General features: G+C 43.7%; 1 protein-coding gene across 1 annotated transcript in view; it reads right to left on the bottom strand.

The window, feature by feature from the left end:
- LOC115139743 (fibrinogen C domain-containing protein 1-like) overlaps positions 1-18875 on the bottom strand; it is a 145187-nt gene that overhangs the window by 65982 nt on the left and 60330 nt on the right. The window contains exon 4 of the mRNA XM_029677473.2: positions 6341-6437. Coding sequence (XP_029533333.2) covers positions 6341-6437 — 97 coding nt within the window. The remainder of the gene's footprint in view (positions 1-6340; positions 6438-18875) is intronic.

Raw genomic sequence — 18875 nt, 5'->3', positions numbered from 1 at the left:
GTTTGTGTAGTATATGGTTACTGTAGGTGAGAGTAGTTTCTAAACGTACCAACGTTAAGTGTCTCTCTCCCTCTCTGTCTCGCCCTGCCCTCTTCATCTCTTTTGTAACAAGCAGCCATATTGTTATCAGTCATCTAGGGACCTGTTTTAAACGTATTAAGGGTGCAAGGTTATCCTGTGTTCCCATTTAATTAGCTAGTAAATAAATAATTCAACCAATTTATGTAGTGCATAACAATAAGTAAGGCTCTGGTTTTTGCAGATGCAAGGAGGTTACGACTTGTAACGGGTTTCCTCTTCCTCTTCTGAGGAGGAGTAGCAAGGATCGGACCAATACGCAGCGTGGTAAATGTTCATCTTAGTTTTTAATAAGAATAATGAACACTCAACAACACAATAAACGACCATGTGAAAAAACAAAACCGAAACAGTTCCGTGTGGAACAAAACACTGACACGGAAAATAAACACTCACGAAACACAAGTGGGAAAAGGCTACCTAAGTATGATTCTAAATCAGAGACAACTAACGACACCTGCCTCTGATTGAGAACCAAACCAGGCCAAACGCAAAACACAACATAGAAAACGGAACATAGACAAACCCACCCAACTCACGCCCTGACCATACTAAAACAAAGACATAACTGTCACGGTTCATGAATCCACTGCCTCCTTTTCCTTCTCTCTCTCTCTCTCTCTCTCTCCCGTGTTTGTGTGGGCGTGGTTCCCAATCTCGGCCTGATTGTCTGCGCCAGCTGGAATCACTTATCTTCCCTTTATATGTTCTGTAACCAGTGTTTCTTGTTGTCAGATCGTTGTTACTTCCCTGAGGTTGTGTCGTGTGTCCGTGCTCATCTCTCGCCGCCCTTGTGTGGATTATCTGCTGTGCTCCTTCCTACCCATCCGGACACTCTCCCCTGGGTTTCTCAGCACGCTCACATAGGAGGATGCGCCCTAGTCCCTGGGTCGGATTCCGCCTGAGTACAGTCTGTCTGTCCTGTTGCTGCTGTAACCTGTATTCATTAAACCATCGTTGCTTGCATCTTGCATCCGCCTCTGTATTGTTACAGAACGATCTGACCAGACCATGGATGCAGCGAGTTCAACGAGTCTGACCGAATTCATTTCCCGTAGTATCACGAGAATGGATCAACAAGAGGAGAACATCTCCAGCACAGGTCGGGCAGTACAAGCCATTGCGACGCAGGTATCCCAGCTGACCCAACAATTACAACATCTGAGGGGTCTCGCTGCGCCACCTACACCGGCAGTTCAACCCGCCCGCCAGAGCCGGATTCCCAGCTAGAGCCACGGCTACCGACACCAGAGGGTTATTCAGGTGATCCTGACTATTGCAGAGCTTTTCTTACGAGATGTTCCATGCATTTCTCGTTGCAGCCACGGACCTTCAACCGTGAACAGTCTAAGGTAGCATTCGTACTCACACTGCTATCAGGCAAAGCGGCTCTTTGGGGAACGGCGGTGTGGGCGAACCAGGACCCATGCTGCACCTCTTTCCAGACACTCTCCGAGGAGATGAGAAGGGTCTTCGATCGGGCCGTGGCGGGTAGGGAGGCGGCCAGACTACTCGCTGACCTTCGCCAAGGAGACCGTTCAGTATCGGAATACTCCATCCAATTCCGCACTCTGGCCGCAGAGTGTCAGTGGAACGAGGAGGCGCAGTGGGACATGTTCCTGCATGGGCTGGAGGACCGGATCCAGAAGGAGATTTATGTTCTGGACCTTCCCAGGAGTTTAAATGGACTAGTGGAACTAGCCTTGAGGGTCGACGCTCGTCTGAGTCGTGTTGGCCGCCGAGCATGCCCTAACAGACCGTATAACGACATGGAGGGCTGGCATGCCAGCGGCGGGAACACGGCCAGTTCAGCCTCCGCTCACGAACCCATGCAGCTGGGGAGAGCTCGCCTCCCGGGAAGAGAAGGAGAGGCGGAGATCCCAAGGGCTCTGTCTCTACTGTGGTAGAGCGGGCCACTTTATCCACTCCTGCCCGGTAAAAGATTAGGCCCGGTAGTAAGAATGAGGCTACTATCGGGTGGTGTCACCACAGAGAAGACCTCATCATCTACTCTCCTCCCGGTAAGACTAAGATGGGCCAACCACACGCACGACACCCAAGCCTTACTGGACTCAGGAGCAGAGGGTAATTTCATGGACTTCAAGCTCGCTCACAAACTCCAGATTCCTATCACCTCACTCACGCACAAGATATCCGTCAACGCTCTCAATGGTCAAGAACTACCCAACATTTCTCACACCACTGAACCTATCACACTCATCACTTCTGGCAATCACACTGAGACACTATCATTTCTACTCATGGACTCACCCCTTGCACCATTAGTTCTCGGCCACCCTTGGCTCACCCAACACAACCCCAGAGTTGACTGGGGTCATAACTCTATATCCATGTGGAGTAACAAATGTCTTGAGTCCTGTTTAGTGTCTGCTTGTTCGTCTGTGTCTGATTCTGTGTTTCTAGAGGAGGCAGTGGATTTGTCTAACGTGCCCGTTGAATACCTCGACCTGAAGGAGGTGTTCAGTAAGTCCCGTGCTGCTTCTCTTCCTCCGCATCGTCCGTATGACTGTGCAATAGAATTATTGCCAGGTGAGTCTCCGCCTAAAGGCAAGTTATATTCACTCTCTGTTCCTGAGAGGGAGGCTATGGAGAGATACATCTCTGGTTCTCTGGCATCTGGATTCATTCGTCCTTCCTCTTCTCCAGCGGGGGCGGGGTTCTTCTTTGTGGAGAAGAAGGACGGATCTCTGCGTCCTTGCATTGATTACCGTGGGTTGAATAACATCACAGTGAAGAATACCTATCCCTTACCGTTGATGTCCTCAGCCTTTGAAAGGTTACAGGAGCATCCGTGTTCACTAAGTTGGATTTACGTAATGCATATCATTTGGTTCGCATAAGGGGGGACGAATGGAAGACCGTTTAACACCCCCAGAGGGCACTTCGAATATTTGGTCATGCCTTTGGGCTATCCAACTCCCCAGCGGTTTTCCAGGCACTCGTAAATGACGTGCTGAGAGATATGATTGATCAGTTCATATATGTTTACCTGGATGACATACTGATTTTTTTCTTCTCTCCAGGAACACGTTCAGCACGTCAGACGAGTGCTTCAGAGGTTGTTGGAGAATGGACTTTTTGTCAAGGCGGAGAAATGCATTTTTCATGCACAATCCGCTCCATTCCTAGGTTACATCGTCTCGACTGAAGGTATTCGCATGGATCCTGACAAGGTTAAGGCTGTGGTGGATTGGCCAAGCCCAGATTCCCGTAAGGCCCTACAGAGGTTTCTGGGATTCGCCAATTTCTACCGGCGTTTCGTTCGCAACTTTAGCCAGATAGTCGCTCCTCTTACCGCCTTAACCTCCCCAGAGTGACGTTCAGGTGGTCCGATACAGCCGAGGCTGCATTCGTCAAACTCAAGAGCCGCTTTGTTTCGGCTCCCATCCTCATAGCTCCCGATCCTCGCGTCAGTTCGTGGTGGAGGTGGACGCTTCAGAGGTGGGGGTAGGTGCGGTACTTTCCCAACGTTCCTCTTCTGACGACAAGATGCACCCTTGCGTTCCTTTCCCATCGGTTATCACCTGCGGAACGCAACTACGACATTGGCAACAGAGAGTTGTTGGCAGTGAAGTTAGCACTGGAGGAGTGGCGCCATTGGTTAGAGGGTTCGGGGTACCTTTTATAGTTTGGACCGATCACAAAAATTTGGAATATATCAAGCGACTCAACTCCAGGCAGGCGCGGTGGGCACTCTTTTCGGACGTTTTGACTTCTCTCTCTCGTATCGCCCGGGTTCCAAGAATGTCAAACCCGATTCCCTTTCTCGCATTTTTGACCATTCGAACGCCCATCCACTCCCGAGTGCATCCTACCCGGGACCCTAGTGGTCTCCACACTCACATGGGAGGTTGAATCGAGGGTCAAAACGGCCTTAGAAGGGGTAACGCTCCGCCCGGTTGCCCGCCTAATCGGTTGTTTGTGCCGGAGGGGTGTCGGTCCGATGTTATTCGGTGGGGGCATTGCTCCAACGTAGCGTGTCATCCAGGAGTCAGTCGCACTAGCTTTTTGGTTAAGCAACGCTTTTGGTGGCCACTGATGGCTCGTGACATTCACAGTTTTGTCTTGGCTTGCTCGGTTTGTGCCACTGGGAAGACTTCTAATCGACCCCCAGATGGGTTACTCCAACCGCTGTCGGTCCCTTCGAGACCCTGGTCCCACATCGCTAGATTTTGTTACCGCCCTCCCGCCCTCCCAGGGCAAGACTGTTGTTTTGACCGTGGTGGACCGGTTCTCGAAGGCGGCTCATTTTATTCCTTGCCTAAATTACCATCTGCCAAGGAGACAGCGGTAACTGTCGTGGATCACGTCTTTCGCTTACATGGTCTGCCGATGGACGTAGTTTCTGACAGGGGGCCCCAATTTGTGTCCAAGTTTTGGCAAGAGTTTTGTAGGTTACTGGGAGCGAGTGTCAGCCTGTCTTCAGGGTTTCATCCCCAGAGCAACGGTCAAGCGGAGAGGGCCAACCAAGATTTGGAGAGAGTGTTGCGATGTTTGGTTTCTAAGAATCCCTCTTCCTGGAGTCAACAACTCTCTATGGTTGAGTACGCTCACAATTCGTTGCCAGTGGCAGCCACGGGTCTCTCTCCGTTTGAGTGTAGTTTAGGTTACCAGCCACCTATCTTTCCCAGTACGGAGTCCGAGGTGTCTGTTCCTCCGCTCACGCTTTCATCCAGAGGTGCCGTCGCGCATGGAGCAGAGCCCGTGAGACTCTTCTCCGGGTGGGGGCGCGCACCAAGACTAAGGCCGACGCCACCGGTCGAAGCCTCCGGTATACGTCGTTGGCCAAAGAGTGTGGCTTTCTACTAAGAACATTCCACTCCGATCCGTTTGAACAAGCTTGCCCCCAAATTTATCGGCCCGTTCAAAGTCACCAGGATCATTAGTCCGGTGGCGGTCCGGCTCCAGCTTCCTCCGGCGTATAGGAGAATTCATCCTACCTTTCATGTGTCTAAAATAAAACCTGTGTTTCAGGCACGCATTAACCCACCGGTCCCGGTTCCCCCGCCGCACACGACTTGTTGATGGGGAACCCACCTTTTCTGTCAATCGTATTTTGGACTCTAGAAGGAGGGGACGCGGATTCCAGTACCTGGTGGACTGGGAGGGTTACGCCCGGAGGAGAGAAGTTGGGTACCTGCTAGGGACATTCTGGATCACTCCCTTATCGATGATTTCAATCGACAGGTAAATTCGCCTGGGAACGCCAAGAGGCGTTCCTAGGGGGTATTGTCACGGTTCATGAATCCACTGCCTCCTTTTCCTCTCTCTCTCTCTCTCTCTCCCGTGTTTGTGTGGGCGTGGTTCCCAATCTCGGCCTGATTGTCTGCGCCAGCTGGAATCACTTATCTTCCCTTTATATGTTCTGTAACCAGTGTTTCTTGTTGTCAGATCGTTGTTACTTCCCTGAGGTTGTGTCGTGTGTCCGTGCTCATCTCTCGCCGCCCTTGTGTGGATTATCTGCTGTGCTCCTTCCTACCCATCCGGACACTCTCCCTGGGTTTCTCAGCACGCCACATAGGAGGATGCGCCCCTAGTCCCTGGGTCGGATTCCGCCTGAGTACAGTCTGTCTGTCCTGTTGCTGCTGTAACCTGTATTCATTAAACCATCGTTGCTTGCATCTTGCATCCGCCTCTGTATTGTTACAATAACAAAGGAACTAAGGTCAGTACGACTGTTCAAAATGATGATATGATATGAGGTTATGATTAATAAGTTGACTGCTTATAGATGTGATAGGTAAAGACCTTTAGGAGTTTAATTCGGGAGATGCTAACTCTTTAATGAACCGCTCTCTCATGTTGCTCCAGATCCTAATGAGTTAATTGTTACATGATTAATTGAATTGGGTACAATTAAACATAGTTTGTTGATTAGATAAATAACAGTCCTCAGATTAATTTTAAAGTCAAGTCACGACAATGAATGAAACTTATGCTGCTCAGTGTTAAATCGATTTCCAAGATTTTGACGCAAAAGTTATGCTTCCAGTGTTGCAGGTAAGAAAAATGACTATTTTCCTGAAAACCCAGCATAACTTCTATGTAAGCCTAAATTTGATCCAGCTGTCTTATCTATCTTGAATTATTCTAGTGTGTAGAACAAGTTTTAGAATCCCACACCAAATAAAATGTTCTCCTTTCTTCTGGGCAGACTTTGGGAATGTGACAAGAACGTGGAGTGTTATCGAACCAATAGACTGAGTTATTCATGGTATTGATCCTATTTGTGAGTGCTCACCAAGCCAGTGCTCTCCAGTAATCTTGCCGAAGCCGTTGCGGTATGCGTCCCATGCTCGGAAGAAGTTCACTGCGCCATCCTCTCTGCGCTGAATGACCTGGGAGGATAAACAGAAAAAGAAAAACACCCCATATGATTACCATGGCAACATTTTGGTATATTGTTTTGTGATCATAAGTGCCCAAATGCAACCTAATCCAGGGCAGTATTCATTAGTGCACACCACAGCAAAATGTTTTGCAACAGAAAACGAAAATGACAGTTTCTTATTGGACAAGCTCAAGTAGTCTCTCCCTGTTTCAGTCCGTTTTCTTCTGTTTGGTGCCTAGTGAATATGACTCTGAATAATTGGTTTTTGCCAGCCCCATTTGGTGAAAATGACATTGACACATTTGGTGCTGCTTTAAATGACGTGCAGTTTATAAAGGCTTCATGAAGCCTTAATTAATAAAGCCTTCATGAACAGAACATGAATGTGTCACAAATCATCTATAAACATATGTCATGCTCGATAAAAGGGTTCATAAAATAACCACCCTGCACACTCTTGGCATATGTGTTATATTATTATTATCATTATTATTCTACAATGTAGATAATAGTAAAAATAAAGATAAGCCCTTGAATGAGTAGGTGTGTCCAAACTTTTGACTGGCACTGTATCTCATGATAATGACATAACAAAGGTTGTTTTGATTATTGATAGTATGACTGATGCAGCCGAGTTCACAGTGGATCAGCACATTTTTGTGTGTGTGTGTGTGTGTGTGTGTTTTTATTGATTGCTTCACTCAGGGATAGTACATTTCATGCTAACATTATGCTTTCATTTGTGTTTGGAGCTCATTATCAGATTATAAATTAGAATGTTAGCAAGATAAATGTCCCTTACATTGAGCTAAGACATCTATTCGGTGTCCTGTGTGAATTTAAGTGTGCTCTCTCTAATTCTCTCTTTCTCTCTTTCTTTCTTTCTCTCTCTCGGAGGAGGACCTGAGCCCTAGGACCATGCCTCTCGGAGGACCTGAGCCCTAGACCATGACTACCTGACATGATGACTCCTTGCTGTCCCCAGTCCACCTGGCCATGCTGCTGCTCCAGTTTCAACTGTTCTGCCTTATTATTATTGGACCATTTATGAACATTTGAACATCTTGGCCATGTTCTGTTATAATCTCCACCCGGCACAGCCAGAAGAGGACTGGCCACCCCACATAGCCTGGTTCCTCTCTAGGTTTCTTCCTAGGTTTTGGCCTTTCTAGGGAGTTTTTCCTAGACACCGTGCTTCTACACCTGCATTGCTTGCTGTTTGGGGTTTTAGGCTGGGTTTCTGTACAGCACTTTGAGATATCAGCTGATGTATGAAGGGCTATATAAATACATTTGATTTGATTTGATTTGAGGTGAAGGAACTCCAGAAAAATCCATATTTTAAGACCTTTTACTCTGACACCATGTCTTGTTTTGCATGCTTTGTACAAAATAATAAAATGCAGTACTACAGGATATTTCTTAAAGTAGCTCTTTATTAGCTAGTTATAACTGGCATGTTTGCGTATTGCCAACCAGGATCAAACTGACCATGACCTAACCATTTGGCTGTTCTTAACCAATCATAGCACAGTATGATATGGCGGTAAAATACATCCAATTACAATCCAGTATGTTTACACATATGACTATTAAGGTAAGTGCATGTATTTTTGCATGCATAGCTTTGAGATATAAATTACACTCTAAAAAATGTTTGATTTTTTTTGGATGACTCAATTGCTGGGTTGCAGGCATATGGTCAAAAGTTGGGTTGTTTTCTTTAAATACAGCAAGGTTGGGTTGCTGCTGGGTTATAAAGGTTGGGCTATGGATACTTGACCCAGACAGTAGTTTAATTATCCTGCTACCAGCTTGTGAAGTCCATCTGAATACTTGCAAGGAAAATGGCTAATGTTATTTCAATTGTGAAAATGGTAAGTAACAAACTTTATGAATTATGAATTTGATGGACATTCAGGTTAAGTAGGTTGTCCTATCATAATTAGGTGCTAGCTAACGTTAGCTTGAACCTTAGCTAGGTAGATAACGACCGTTAGCTAGCTAGCCATTTCTGTACTAATATCTTTGACTGTGGTAACGTTAGCTAACCTTACCCTCGCAACCATGTTCGCGACGCTAGTTTATTGAAGTATTGTTGCGTAATATAACTAAATGTACGTTTTTTGATGACGTTTGGCTAGCTAGCTAGCAAGCTAACTATTTCAGCATCTAAGTGTAGCTAGCTAGAGCTACTTTAGCTATCATAGCAAACTTAGTCTGACAGTTCTGGACTGTCTCAGACACTATTTCCCTCGTTAGCTAACGTAGAAAAGCTACATTTTACTTATTCTCTATCTGGGTTAATTTAACCAAGATATTCTGCAGGGTTATCTCTTGTGTGCATGGTAATTGATTGAGTTAACTTAGTTAGCATTGTCTGACAGTAGATAGCTAACGTTGGAGTTACCTTACCTTTCTAATATTTATTTGTTTCTGTTCTTAAATGCATAGGTCAAGTCAAAAGTTTGAGAGTGTTGGATCCTGTATTTTACATTATAGCCATTACCATATATATGATTGAATATTATCTGCTGTTGGCTTGTGTGGATGTATGTATGTGTTATGCAACATAGCTGACTTGAAACATTGTTAAAAGTTTCAAGGCCATGGGCCTTTCTCAAGATGGAAAAGTAGCATGAAGACAGGAACTGTTCAATGAGTTGGGAGGGGGGCACATTCAGAGCGGGGTGTTGCGTGAACAAGCGGTCTTTTAGATAACAGGAGCCAGGTGCGAGATAACGGTATGGAGCATGAGAGCCTGGATGTTCTTCACAAGCAAGTTACATCTATCAAAGAAGCGCCAAGAGGCGGGGACCCGCCTGAGCGCCTGCAATAGGCTGAGCAAGTTTAAACCACGCCCAGTCTCTACTGTGATAGTTCCAGCCCGTCTGTTGGCCTATGTCTATCACATTATAAAGAATACTGTTTTACATCTTGTCAGTTCTCTGTTCTGCCCTGCGTGGTATTACAGTGAGCCCGTATATACGAAAGTTGCATTTGCCATTTATTACTTAGCTAATAAAAATACATAGTATAAAATCGGTGACTCATTGTTATATTTATCCTGATACCAGATTTGAATTTACGCAACCCTAACAGGAGTAAGTAAAACTGAGAAATTCCTTTTTGAGAGTGGGTTAAGAGCTTTTTTTTGGGGGGGGGGACACTGATTTTCATTGACCCTGCGACTGGGTTTGGGTGGTTCTCTCAAACGTGTTTTTTCTTCCGTAGGGTTGAAACATCTTATTGTTTGTATTTGAAAATACAACCATTGTAACAGAAGGGGGCGACGCTCAGGGGCTGTGTGTGTTTGAGTGAGGAAGGCACAGAGGAGAGCCAACCAGTAAAAGAACAGCCCCCTTCATTATTGAAACATTGTGCTGACAACATCAAAGAGCCATTCCAGACTGAAGTCAGGAGGACTTCAATAGTTAGGTGTTAGCTAGACTAGTGATTAACTGCAATGGAAAATTAATTGTCTGGCTACAACATAACACAATTTGCAGTCATATGGGGCAGAGTCTCACAAGAATTCGAAACCTCATTGGTTGTGGATACAGTGGGAATGTGTGGATTTGAGCAAGTGTGATGTCATTAATGTTTGTGGATATGTACGTAAAGGTTGTCTGTTGATTTTGTCAATGTATGTTTTTGTTGACTAAAAAAACAAACAAAATTTTTAAAAAAAAGTCATTGTCTGCTTCATTGTGTTGGCTCTTGGGGACTGCTCATAGGTGTTTACGGTCATTAGTGTCACACTGAGTGTCACCCTTTGCTCCTACTCTGGATTATCTTGACCTGTCGTTTGGCTGCCCCTGTTACAATAAACATTGTTACTTCACACAGCCTGCACTTCGGTCTTACCTTGATACCTGATAATTAGTGGATTGGCATTGGAGCAAGGTATTCTACTTGGGGCACAGGGTGTGTGCGGTTCAAATCCTATCATGTGTTTATCAACTTTCCCACTGCGCCCCAGCATGGGAATTTCTACAGACCCCGGTTTATCAGCTGCCAGAAACAGAATCACTCACAGTATGACTATTTTTTTCAACTGAGCAATAGTGGATAAGTATCTGCTCATTTATGTAGTGTGAGAAGTGACAGGAGGATGCTAAAAATGCTCTTAAGGCACTACTTATAGCTCTGATAAACTGACTTTCTTTTATGCATTTGGGCCTGCTTTTTGCCTACAGTACGTTGCTCGTTTGCCTTTAGCTCAACTACCGAAGCGCGTTCTGGTACGCTTTCATTCTATCGCAACAATTTATTTGAAATACAAATGTTACATGTTGGGGATTGTGAGAAGTGCTTTATGAATGAAATAGTTAGGCAAGTAGCCTTAGGCAGGTAGCAGGTATTTTCTTCATTACCATGCTGATTTCAAGATGTATTTGATTTAGACATTGAAAACATGTTGTTTAGTGTATTTACTACATTTAGTATGTGTTTGTTTTTGACTCTGTGAAGTAAATTCATTTAAATTTGTGATTTGGTTTATGTAGATACAGTGCCTTGCGAAAGTATTCGGCCCCCTTGAACTTTGCGACCTTTTGCCACATTTCAGGCTTCAAACATAAAGATATAAAACTGTATTTTTTGTGAAGAATCAACAACAAGTGGGACACAATCATGAAGTGGAACGACATTTATTGGATATTTCAAACTTTTTTAACAAATCAGAAACTGAAAAATTGGGCGTGCAAAATTATTCAGCCCCCTTAAGTTAATACTTTGTAGCGCCACCTTTTGCTGCGATTACAGCTGTAAGTCGCTTGGGGTATGTCTCTATCAGTTTTGCACATCGAGAGACTGAAATTGTTTCCCATTCCTCCTTGCAAAACAGCTCGAGCTCAGTGAGGTTGGATGGAGAGCATTTGTGAACAGCAGTTTTCAGTTCTTTCCACAGATTCTCGATTGGATTCAGGTCTGGACTTTGACTTGGCCATTCTAACACCTGGATATGTTTATTTTTGAACCATTCCATTGTAGATTTTGCTTTATGTTTTGGATCATTGTCTTGTTGGAAGACAAATCTCCGTCCCAGTCTCAGGTCTTTTGCAGACTCCATCAGGTTTTCTTCCAGAATGGTCCTGTATTTGGCTCCATCCATCTTCCCATCAATTTTAACCATCTTCCCTGTCCCTGCTGAAGAAAAGCAGGCCCAAACCATGATGCTGCCACCACCATGTTTGACAGTGGGGATGGTGTGTTCAGAGTGATGAGCTGTGTTGCTTTTACGCCAAACATAACGTTTTGCATTGTTGCCAAAAAGTTCCATTTTGGTTTCATCTGACCAGAGCACCTTCTTCCACATGTTTGGTGTGTCTCCCAGGTGGCTTGTGGCAAACTTTAAACAACACTTTTTATGGATATCTTTAAGAAATGGCTTTCTTCTTGCCACTCTTCCATAAAGGCCAGATTTGTGCAATATACGACTGAGCTGTAGATCTCTGCAGTTCATCCAGAGTGATCATGGGCCTCTTGGCTGCATCTCTGATTAGTCTTCTCCTTGTATGAGCTGAAAGTTTAGAGGGACGGCCAGGTCTTGGTAGATTTGCAGTGGTCTGATACTCCTTCCATTTCAATAGTATCGCTTGCACAGTGCTCCTTGGGATGTTTAAAGTTTGGGAAATCTTTTTGTATCCAAATCCGGCTTTAAACTTCTTCATAACAGTATCTCGGACCTGCCTGGTGTGTTCCTTGTTCTTCATGATGCTCTCTGCGCTTTTAACGGACCTCTGAGACTATCACAGTGCAGGTGCATTTATACGGAGACTTGATTACACACAGGTGGATTGTATTTATCATCATTAGTCATTTAGGTCAACATTGGATCATTCAGAGATCCTCACTTAACTTCAGGAGAGAGTTTGCTGCACTGAAAGTAAAGCGTCTGAATAATTTTGCACGCCCAATAAATGTCGTTCCACTTCATGATTGTGTCCCACTTGTTGTTGATTCTTCACAAAAAAATACAGTTTTATATCTTTATGTTTGAAGCCTGAAATGTGGCAAAAGGTCGCAAAGTTCAAGGGGGCCGAATACTTTCGCAAGCACTGTACATTTCAGTGTAACACACAGTAACCCAAAACTTGTTCAATTTGCATATTCATACTGAGTTAGCAGCAAACAGACTATTCGCCAGCTTCAGTTTGCCCCAAAAATTATTTGCATTAAAAAATACGAACTTGCTGTAAATTTTTGGCAAACAGTAGAATGTTCGCCACAAGTTTCCCAGAATTGTTTGCTAGAAATTCACAAGTTGCTGCAAATTTACCGCAACAATTTGTCTGTGAAAATATGAGCTTGCCGCAAATTGTGGGAACCTTAGGCCAACTGTTTTACAGTAATTTTTTTATTTACTTTTGAGTTCTGGGAAAGACCTAAGAGTGTAGTTGCCCTTTAATTCAGTGCTCATGACCTGCACTGTTTGGTTAGCGGTGTTTCTGTAGCTCAGTAAGCGCACATCTGATGAGTTTGTCTGATGAAATGCCCACTTGTGGTACCAGAAGACAGTGAAAAAACTAGTAAGTTCACCATTATTGATTGTAATTGAAATGAGTTTGTAGTAAAGTGAGTTAGATTACAGAGATACTTCAATCATTATTTCAAATAATTTCAGTGACTTCACTGCAATAGTTAAAGGTTAAATATATATATATATATTAATTGATAGCTAGCTAATGAAATGCAGCTAGCTAGTAGGCTCAGCTAAATAAGAATCCCCCTAGAAACAGCCACGTCTCAGTCACATCATGAGATTTGTAAATGAAAGGAATATAATTATAAATATAAACATTTATTTTATTTTATTTCACCTTTATTTAACCAGGTAGGCTAGTTGAGAACAAGTTCTCATTTGCAACTGCGATCTGGCCAAGATAAAGCGTAGAAATTCGACACATACAACAGTTACACATGGAATAAACAAATAACAATCAATAATACAATAGAACAAAAGAAAACAAAAAGTATATACAGTGAGTGCAAATGAGGTAAGATAATGGAGTTAAGGCAATAAATGGTGGTGAAGTAATTACAACATAGCAATTAAACACTGGAATGGTAGATGTGCAGAAGATGAATGTGCAAGTAGACATACTGGGGTGCAAAGGAGCCAGATAAATAAATAAATACAGTATTGGGATGAGGTAGGCAGATAGATGGGCTGTTTACAGATGGGCTATGTACAGGTGCAGTGATCTGTGAGCTGCTCTGACAGCTGGTGCTTAAAGCTAGTGAGGGACATATGAGTCTCCGGCTTCAGAGATTTTCGCAGTGCCCTTATTCAAATGCTGTGACGAAGGCATTTCCTAACAGAACTGCTAACTTTATTTATTGTTACATTTAAGATTTAACCAACATGCAGAACCTCCAGCAGGCAGAGAGGCAAGAACACTTCGCCTGCCAGGTCAGGATCAAGTTACGCTAGTCACAGCCCTGTGTAATGTTCAATGTAATTGCATTGCTGGACTTTTTGAAACAATGCATTTGAACAAATGTACAAATAAAAGAAAGTATGGTTTAAACATGTTTTAGCTGTTAGTGAATTTTCTAAGTGTTAATACATTTGTGTTAACATCATTTAGCTGTATGTATGTGTCATGATTCACCAAAGCTGTCTGACTTTCTAGTAAGTATAGCGTCATATAATACAAGGCATTTATTCATGTGTTATGAATGAGCAAAGGGGTCTGACTTTAAAGTAAGTGTAACGGATGTGAAACGGCTAGCTTAGTTAGCGGTGCGTGCTAAATAGCGTTTCAATCGGTGACATCACTTGCTCTGAGACCTTGAAGTAGTGGTTTCCCTTGCTCTGCAAGGGCTTTTGTGGAGCGATGGGTAACTATGCTTCGTGGGTGACTGTTGTTGATGTGTGCAGAGGGTCCCTGGTTCGCGCCCGGGTATGGGCGAGGGGACGGTCTAAAGTTATACTGTTACATAAGTACAGGCCTCATCCAATATAGAGTATTATGGATGTGTTATGAATGACAGATGTCCCACTTCAAACTATTACATGAAGTGTAATTAAATAGGTTATTAAGGTTTGCTGATTTATGAAGGACAACCACAGAGTCATAATTCCAGCTAATCCCTGCCCATTTCCACAATTTATCAGTGGTGTAAAGTAGGGATGCACGATATATCGGAAATGGCCCGATATTAGCTAAGAATGCCAACATTGGTATTGGCCCGATGTCTAGTTTAACGCCGATGTGAAAAACCAATGTTAAAGCTGACGTGGATGCCTATACCACGTAGGTACATGACGACGCCATGTAAAATTTTCAGCTACACGTGCAACACAGCATTCCTAACCTAGCCCACAATGTCTGCTGTGTGGATCGAGCAGTCAATAAATTGCGCAGTCATTTGAAAGAGTAAGAAAATCTCAGTGAGACAACTCAAAGGTGAAATCCATTAACGCCAAGATAATGGAGTTCATTGCCCTTGACAATCAACCATTCTCTGTCGTGGGTGATGTTGGCTTTTGCGACTGGTCGAGCATCAATACACACTAATGTTAACAAGTGCGCTATTGTTTCCGATGTTGCCCTACCGGGGGTTACACAGTAATAGCGTCACTGCTATTAGCTTCACGACATACTATGGAAGCCGTTTGGGTCTTTGCGTGTCAAAAAAGATACACGTCAAATAACACTATTTGACGGTTAAATAAGCTTTTAGTCTGACACGTCAAGTAACACAGTTATATTATAGAATGTTCTGTGTTCTGAATTTGCATGTGCAAGCCAAGCGCCACCACTACTTTCAGTAGCATTATCAAAGCTGTACAAAGTCTGCAAACAAGCAAATACCGGCCACGAACGATGTGTTTACAATACTGCGTTGGTAATAAAGCATTATTTGTTTGACAGCAACTTCTGTGGTAGCTAGATAGCACCAATACAACCAGCCTGAAAACAATGATAATTTTCACTATACTTAGCAATAATTTAGGAGCTAGCCAGCTACTTAACCCTGTTGCCCAAAGCTAACGTTATAAGCAGCCAACTAGCTTCATCTAGCTAGTGAGGCTCGAGCTGACCGGGTTATGTGTTGTGAAATTAGGCACAAGTGGAATTTGCAGTTTGCCTTCAAAATAAAAGTACCTCTTTGAAAGTGATGCAGAAGGTGATGTAGAAGGCCATATTTAGATTAGATAATGTTAAACAAGGTTGGAATGTGAAACAATGAAATGGTGTATCAGTCTACTCGGTCACACCCACAGAAGACAACTGAAGAGTTTACGCAAATATTAGCATTGTAGCTGTTATCGCGGGACTGTGACTGTGTGAAATCACCTCCCCAGTCAGCCTATTGTGTGTATTGACATTCATATTGCACTGTACAGCTTTACCTAAGGATTGGGGATCAATGAAATGGGGTGACAGTCTACTCAATACCCAATATCTTTTTTCCCAACGTCGTCCTCAGAGTTATCAGACTCCAAAACATCCACACATTATTGTTTTTCCTCTGGAATAGTGTTCAATAGGTTGACAATAAATGTGGCTCAATTTAAAGTTGTTTCGGAGTCCCGCAATGAGAGCTACGATACTAATGTTCTCTGGGTGTCACTGAGTAGACTGATACCCCATGTCACTGATCCACAATCCATAGGTAAGGCTGTACACTAAAATAAGTGTGCTCCCAATACAATTCTAAAGTATAATACATCCAGTGTGATTTCAACAGATTTTTGTCAAATTAACAAATTATTGTCTTTTGTTGATGCTATACAACAACAATCCAACCTCGTTTAGCATGATCTATTCAATTATGGAATAATTCTACTATTTATATGCATTCGCATCACTGTCAATTACATTTTTATTTAGAAGCATACTGCAAAGTCCACTATTGTGGCTAATCCTTATTCTGGCTAGCTTCACAGATGGGTCTGACCACCATTTGTCACGTTCTGACCATAGTTCTTTTGTGTTTTCTTTGTTTTAGTGTTGGTCAGGATGTGAGCTGAGTGGGCATTCTATGTTGTGTGTCTAGTTTTCCCATTTTTATGTCCATGTAATATCAGATATCAGTATCGGTCAAACATTTTATATCGGTGCATCACTGGTGTAAAGTAAAAATACTTTAAAGTAATACTTAAGTACTTAAGTATCTGTACTTTACTATTTATATTTTTGACAACTTTTACTCCACTACATCCCTAAAGAAAATAATGTTCTTTCTACTCCATACATTTTCCCTGTTAGCCAAAAGTACTCGTTACATTTTGAATGTTTAGCGGGACAGGAAAATTGTCCAATTCATGCACTCAAAGAGAAAATCCCTGGTAATCCGTACTGAATCTGATCTGGCAGACTCACTAAACACATGATTTGTTTTAAAATTATGTCTGAGTGTTGGTGTGCCTCTGGCTATCCGTAAATTAAAAAACCAAGTGTATCGTGAAAGTGCTTATTATAGTATATCAGGTTTGCTTAATATAAGGAATTAGAAATTATTTATACTTTAAAAAAGTAATTTGCAACTGCGACCTGGCCAAGATAAAGCATAGCAGTGTGAACAGACAACACAGAGTTACACATGGAGCAAACAATTAACAAGTCAATAACACAGTAGAAAAAAGAGAGTCTATATACATTGTGTGCAAAAGGCATGAGGAGGTAGGCGAATAATTACAATTTTGCAGATTAACACTGGAGTGAGAAATGATCAGATGGTGATGTACAGGTAGAGATATTGGTGTGCAAAAGAGCAGAAAAGTAAATAAATATAAACAGTATGGGGATGAGGTAAGTAAAATTGGGTGGGCTATTTACCGATAGACTATGTACAGCTGCAGCGATCGTTTAGCTGCTCAGATAGCAGATGTTTGAAGTTGGTGAGGGAGATAAAAGTCTCCAACTTCAGCGATTTTTGCAATTCGTTCCAGTCACAGACAGCAGAGAACTGGAACGAAAGGCGGCCAAATGAGGTGTTGGCTTTAGGGATGATCAGTGAGATACACCTGCTGGAGCGCGTGCTACGGGTGGGTGTTGCCATCGTGACCAGTGAACTGAGATAAGGCGGAGCTTTACCTAGCATGGACTTGTAGATGACCTGGAGCCAGTGGGTCTGGCGACGAATATGTAGCGAGGGCCAGCCGACTAGAGCATACAGGTTGCAGTGGTGGGTGGTATAAGGTGCTTTAGTAACAAAACGGATGGCACTGTGATAAACTGCATCCAGTTTACTGAGTAGAGTGTTGGAAGCTATTTTGTAGATGACATCGCCGAAGTCGAGGATCGGTAGGATAGTCAGTTTTACTAGGGTTAGTTTGGCGGCGTGAGTGAAGGAGTCTTTGTTGCGGAATAGAAAGCCGACTCTAGATTTGATTTTAGATTGGAGATGTTTGATATGAGTCTGGAAGGAGAGTTTACAGTCTAGCCAGACACCTAGGTACTTATAGATGTCCACATATTCTAGGTCGGAACCATCCAGGGTGGTGATGCTAGTCGGGCATGCGGGTGCAGGCAGCGAACGGTTGAAAAGCATGCATTTGGTTTTACTAGCGTTTAAGAGCAGTTGGAGGCCACGGAAGGAGTGTTGTATGGCATTGAAGCTCGTTTGGAGGTTAGATAGCACAGTGTCCGAGGACGGGCCGGAAGTATACAGAATGGTGTCGTCTGCATAGAGGTGGATCAGGGAATCACCTGCAGCAAGAGCAAGATCATTGATATATACAGAGAAAAGAGTCGGCCCGAGAATTGAACCCTGTGGCACCCCCATAGAGACTGCCAGAGGACCGGACAGCATGCCCTCCGATTTGACACACTGAACTCTGTCTGCAAAGTAGTTGGTGAACCAGGCAAGGCAGTCATCAGAAAAACCGAGGCAACTGAGTCTGCCGATAAGAATATGGTGATTGACAGAGTCGAAAGCCTTGGCAAGGTCGATGAAGACGGCTGCACAGTACTGTCTTTTATCGATGGCGGTTATGATATCGTTTAGTACCTTGAGCGTGGCTGAGGTGCACCCGTGACCGGCTCGGAAACCAGATTGCACAGCGGAGAAGGTACGGTGGGATTCGAGATGGTCAGTGACCTGTTTGTTGACTTGGCTTTCGAAGACCTTAGATAGGCAGGGCAGGATGGATATAGGTCTGTAACAGTTTGGGTCCAGGGTGTCTCCCCCTTTGAAGAGGGGGATGACTGCGGCAGCTTTCCAATCCTTGGGGATCTCAGACGATATGAAAGAGAGGTTGAACAGGCTAGTAATAGGGGTTGCGACAATGGCGGCGGATGGTTTCAGAAATAGAGGGTCCAGATTGTCAAGCCCAGCTGATTTGTATGGGTCCAGGTTTTGCAGCTCTTTCAGAACATCTGCTATCTGGATTTGGGTAAAGGAGAACCTGGAGAGGCTTGGGTGAGTAGCTGAGGAGGAGGCGGAGCTGTTGGCCGAGGTTGGAGTAGCCAGGACTTTTGATACT

Source organism: Oncorhynchus nerka, linkage group LG13, assembly GCF_034236695.1.
Source record: "Oncorhynchus nerka isolate Pitt River linkage group LG13, Oner_Uvic_2.0, whole genome shotgun sequence".
Lineage (NCBI taxonomy): Eukaryota > Metazoa > Chordata > Actinopteri > Salmoniformes > Salmonidae > Oncorhynchus > Oncorhynchus nerka.
Note: the sequence above shows the minus strand (reverse complement) of the source record. Positions and strands in the feature narration are given on the sequence as shown.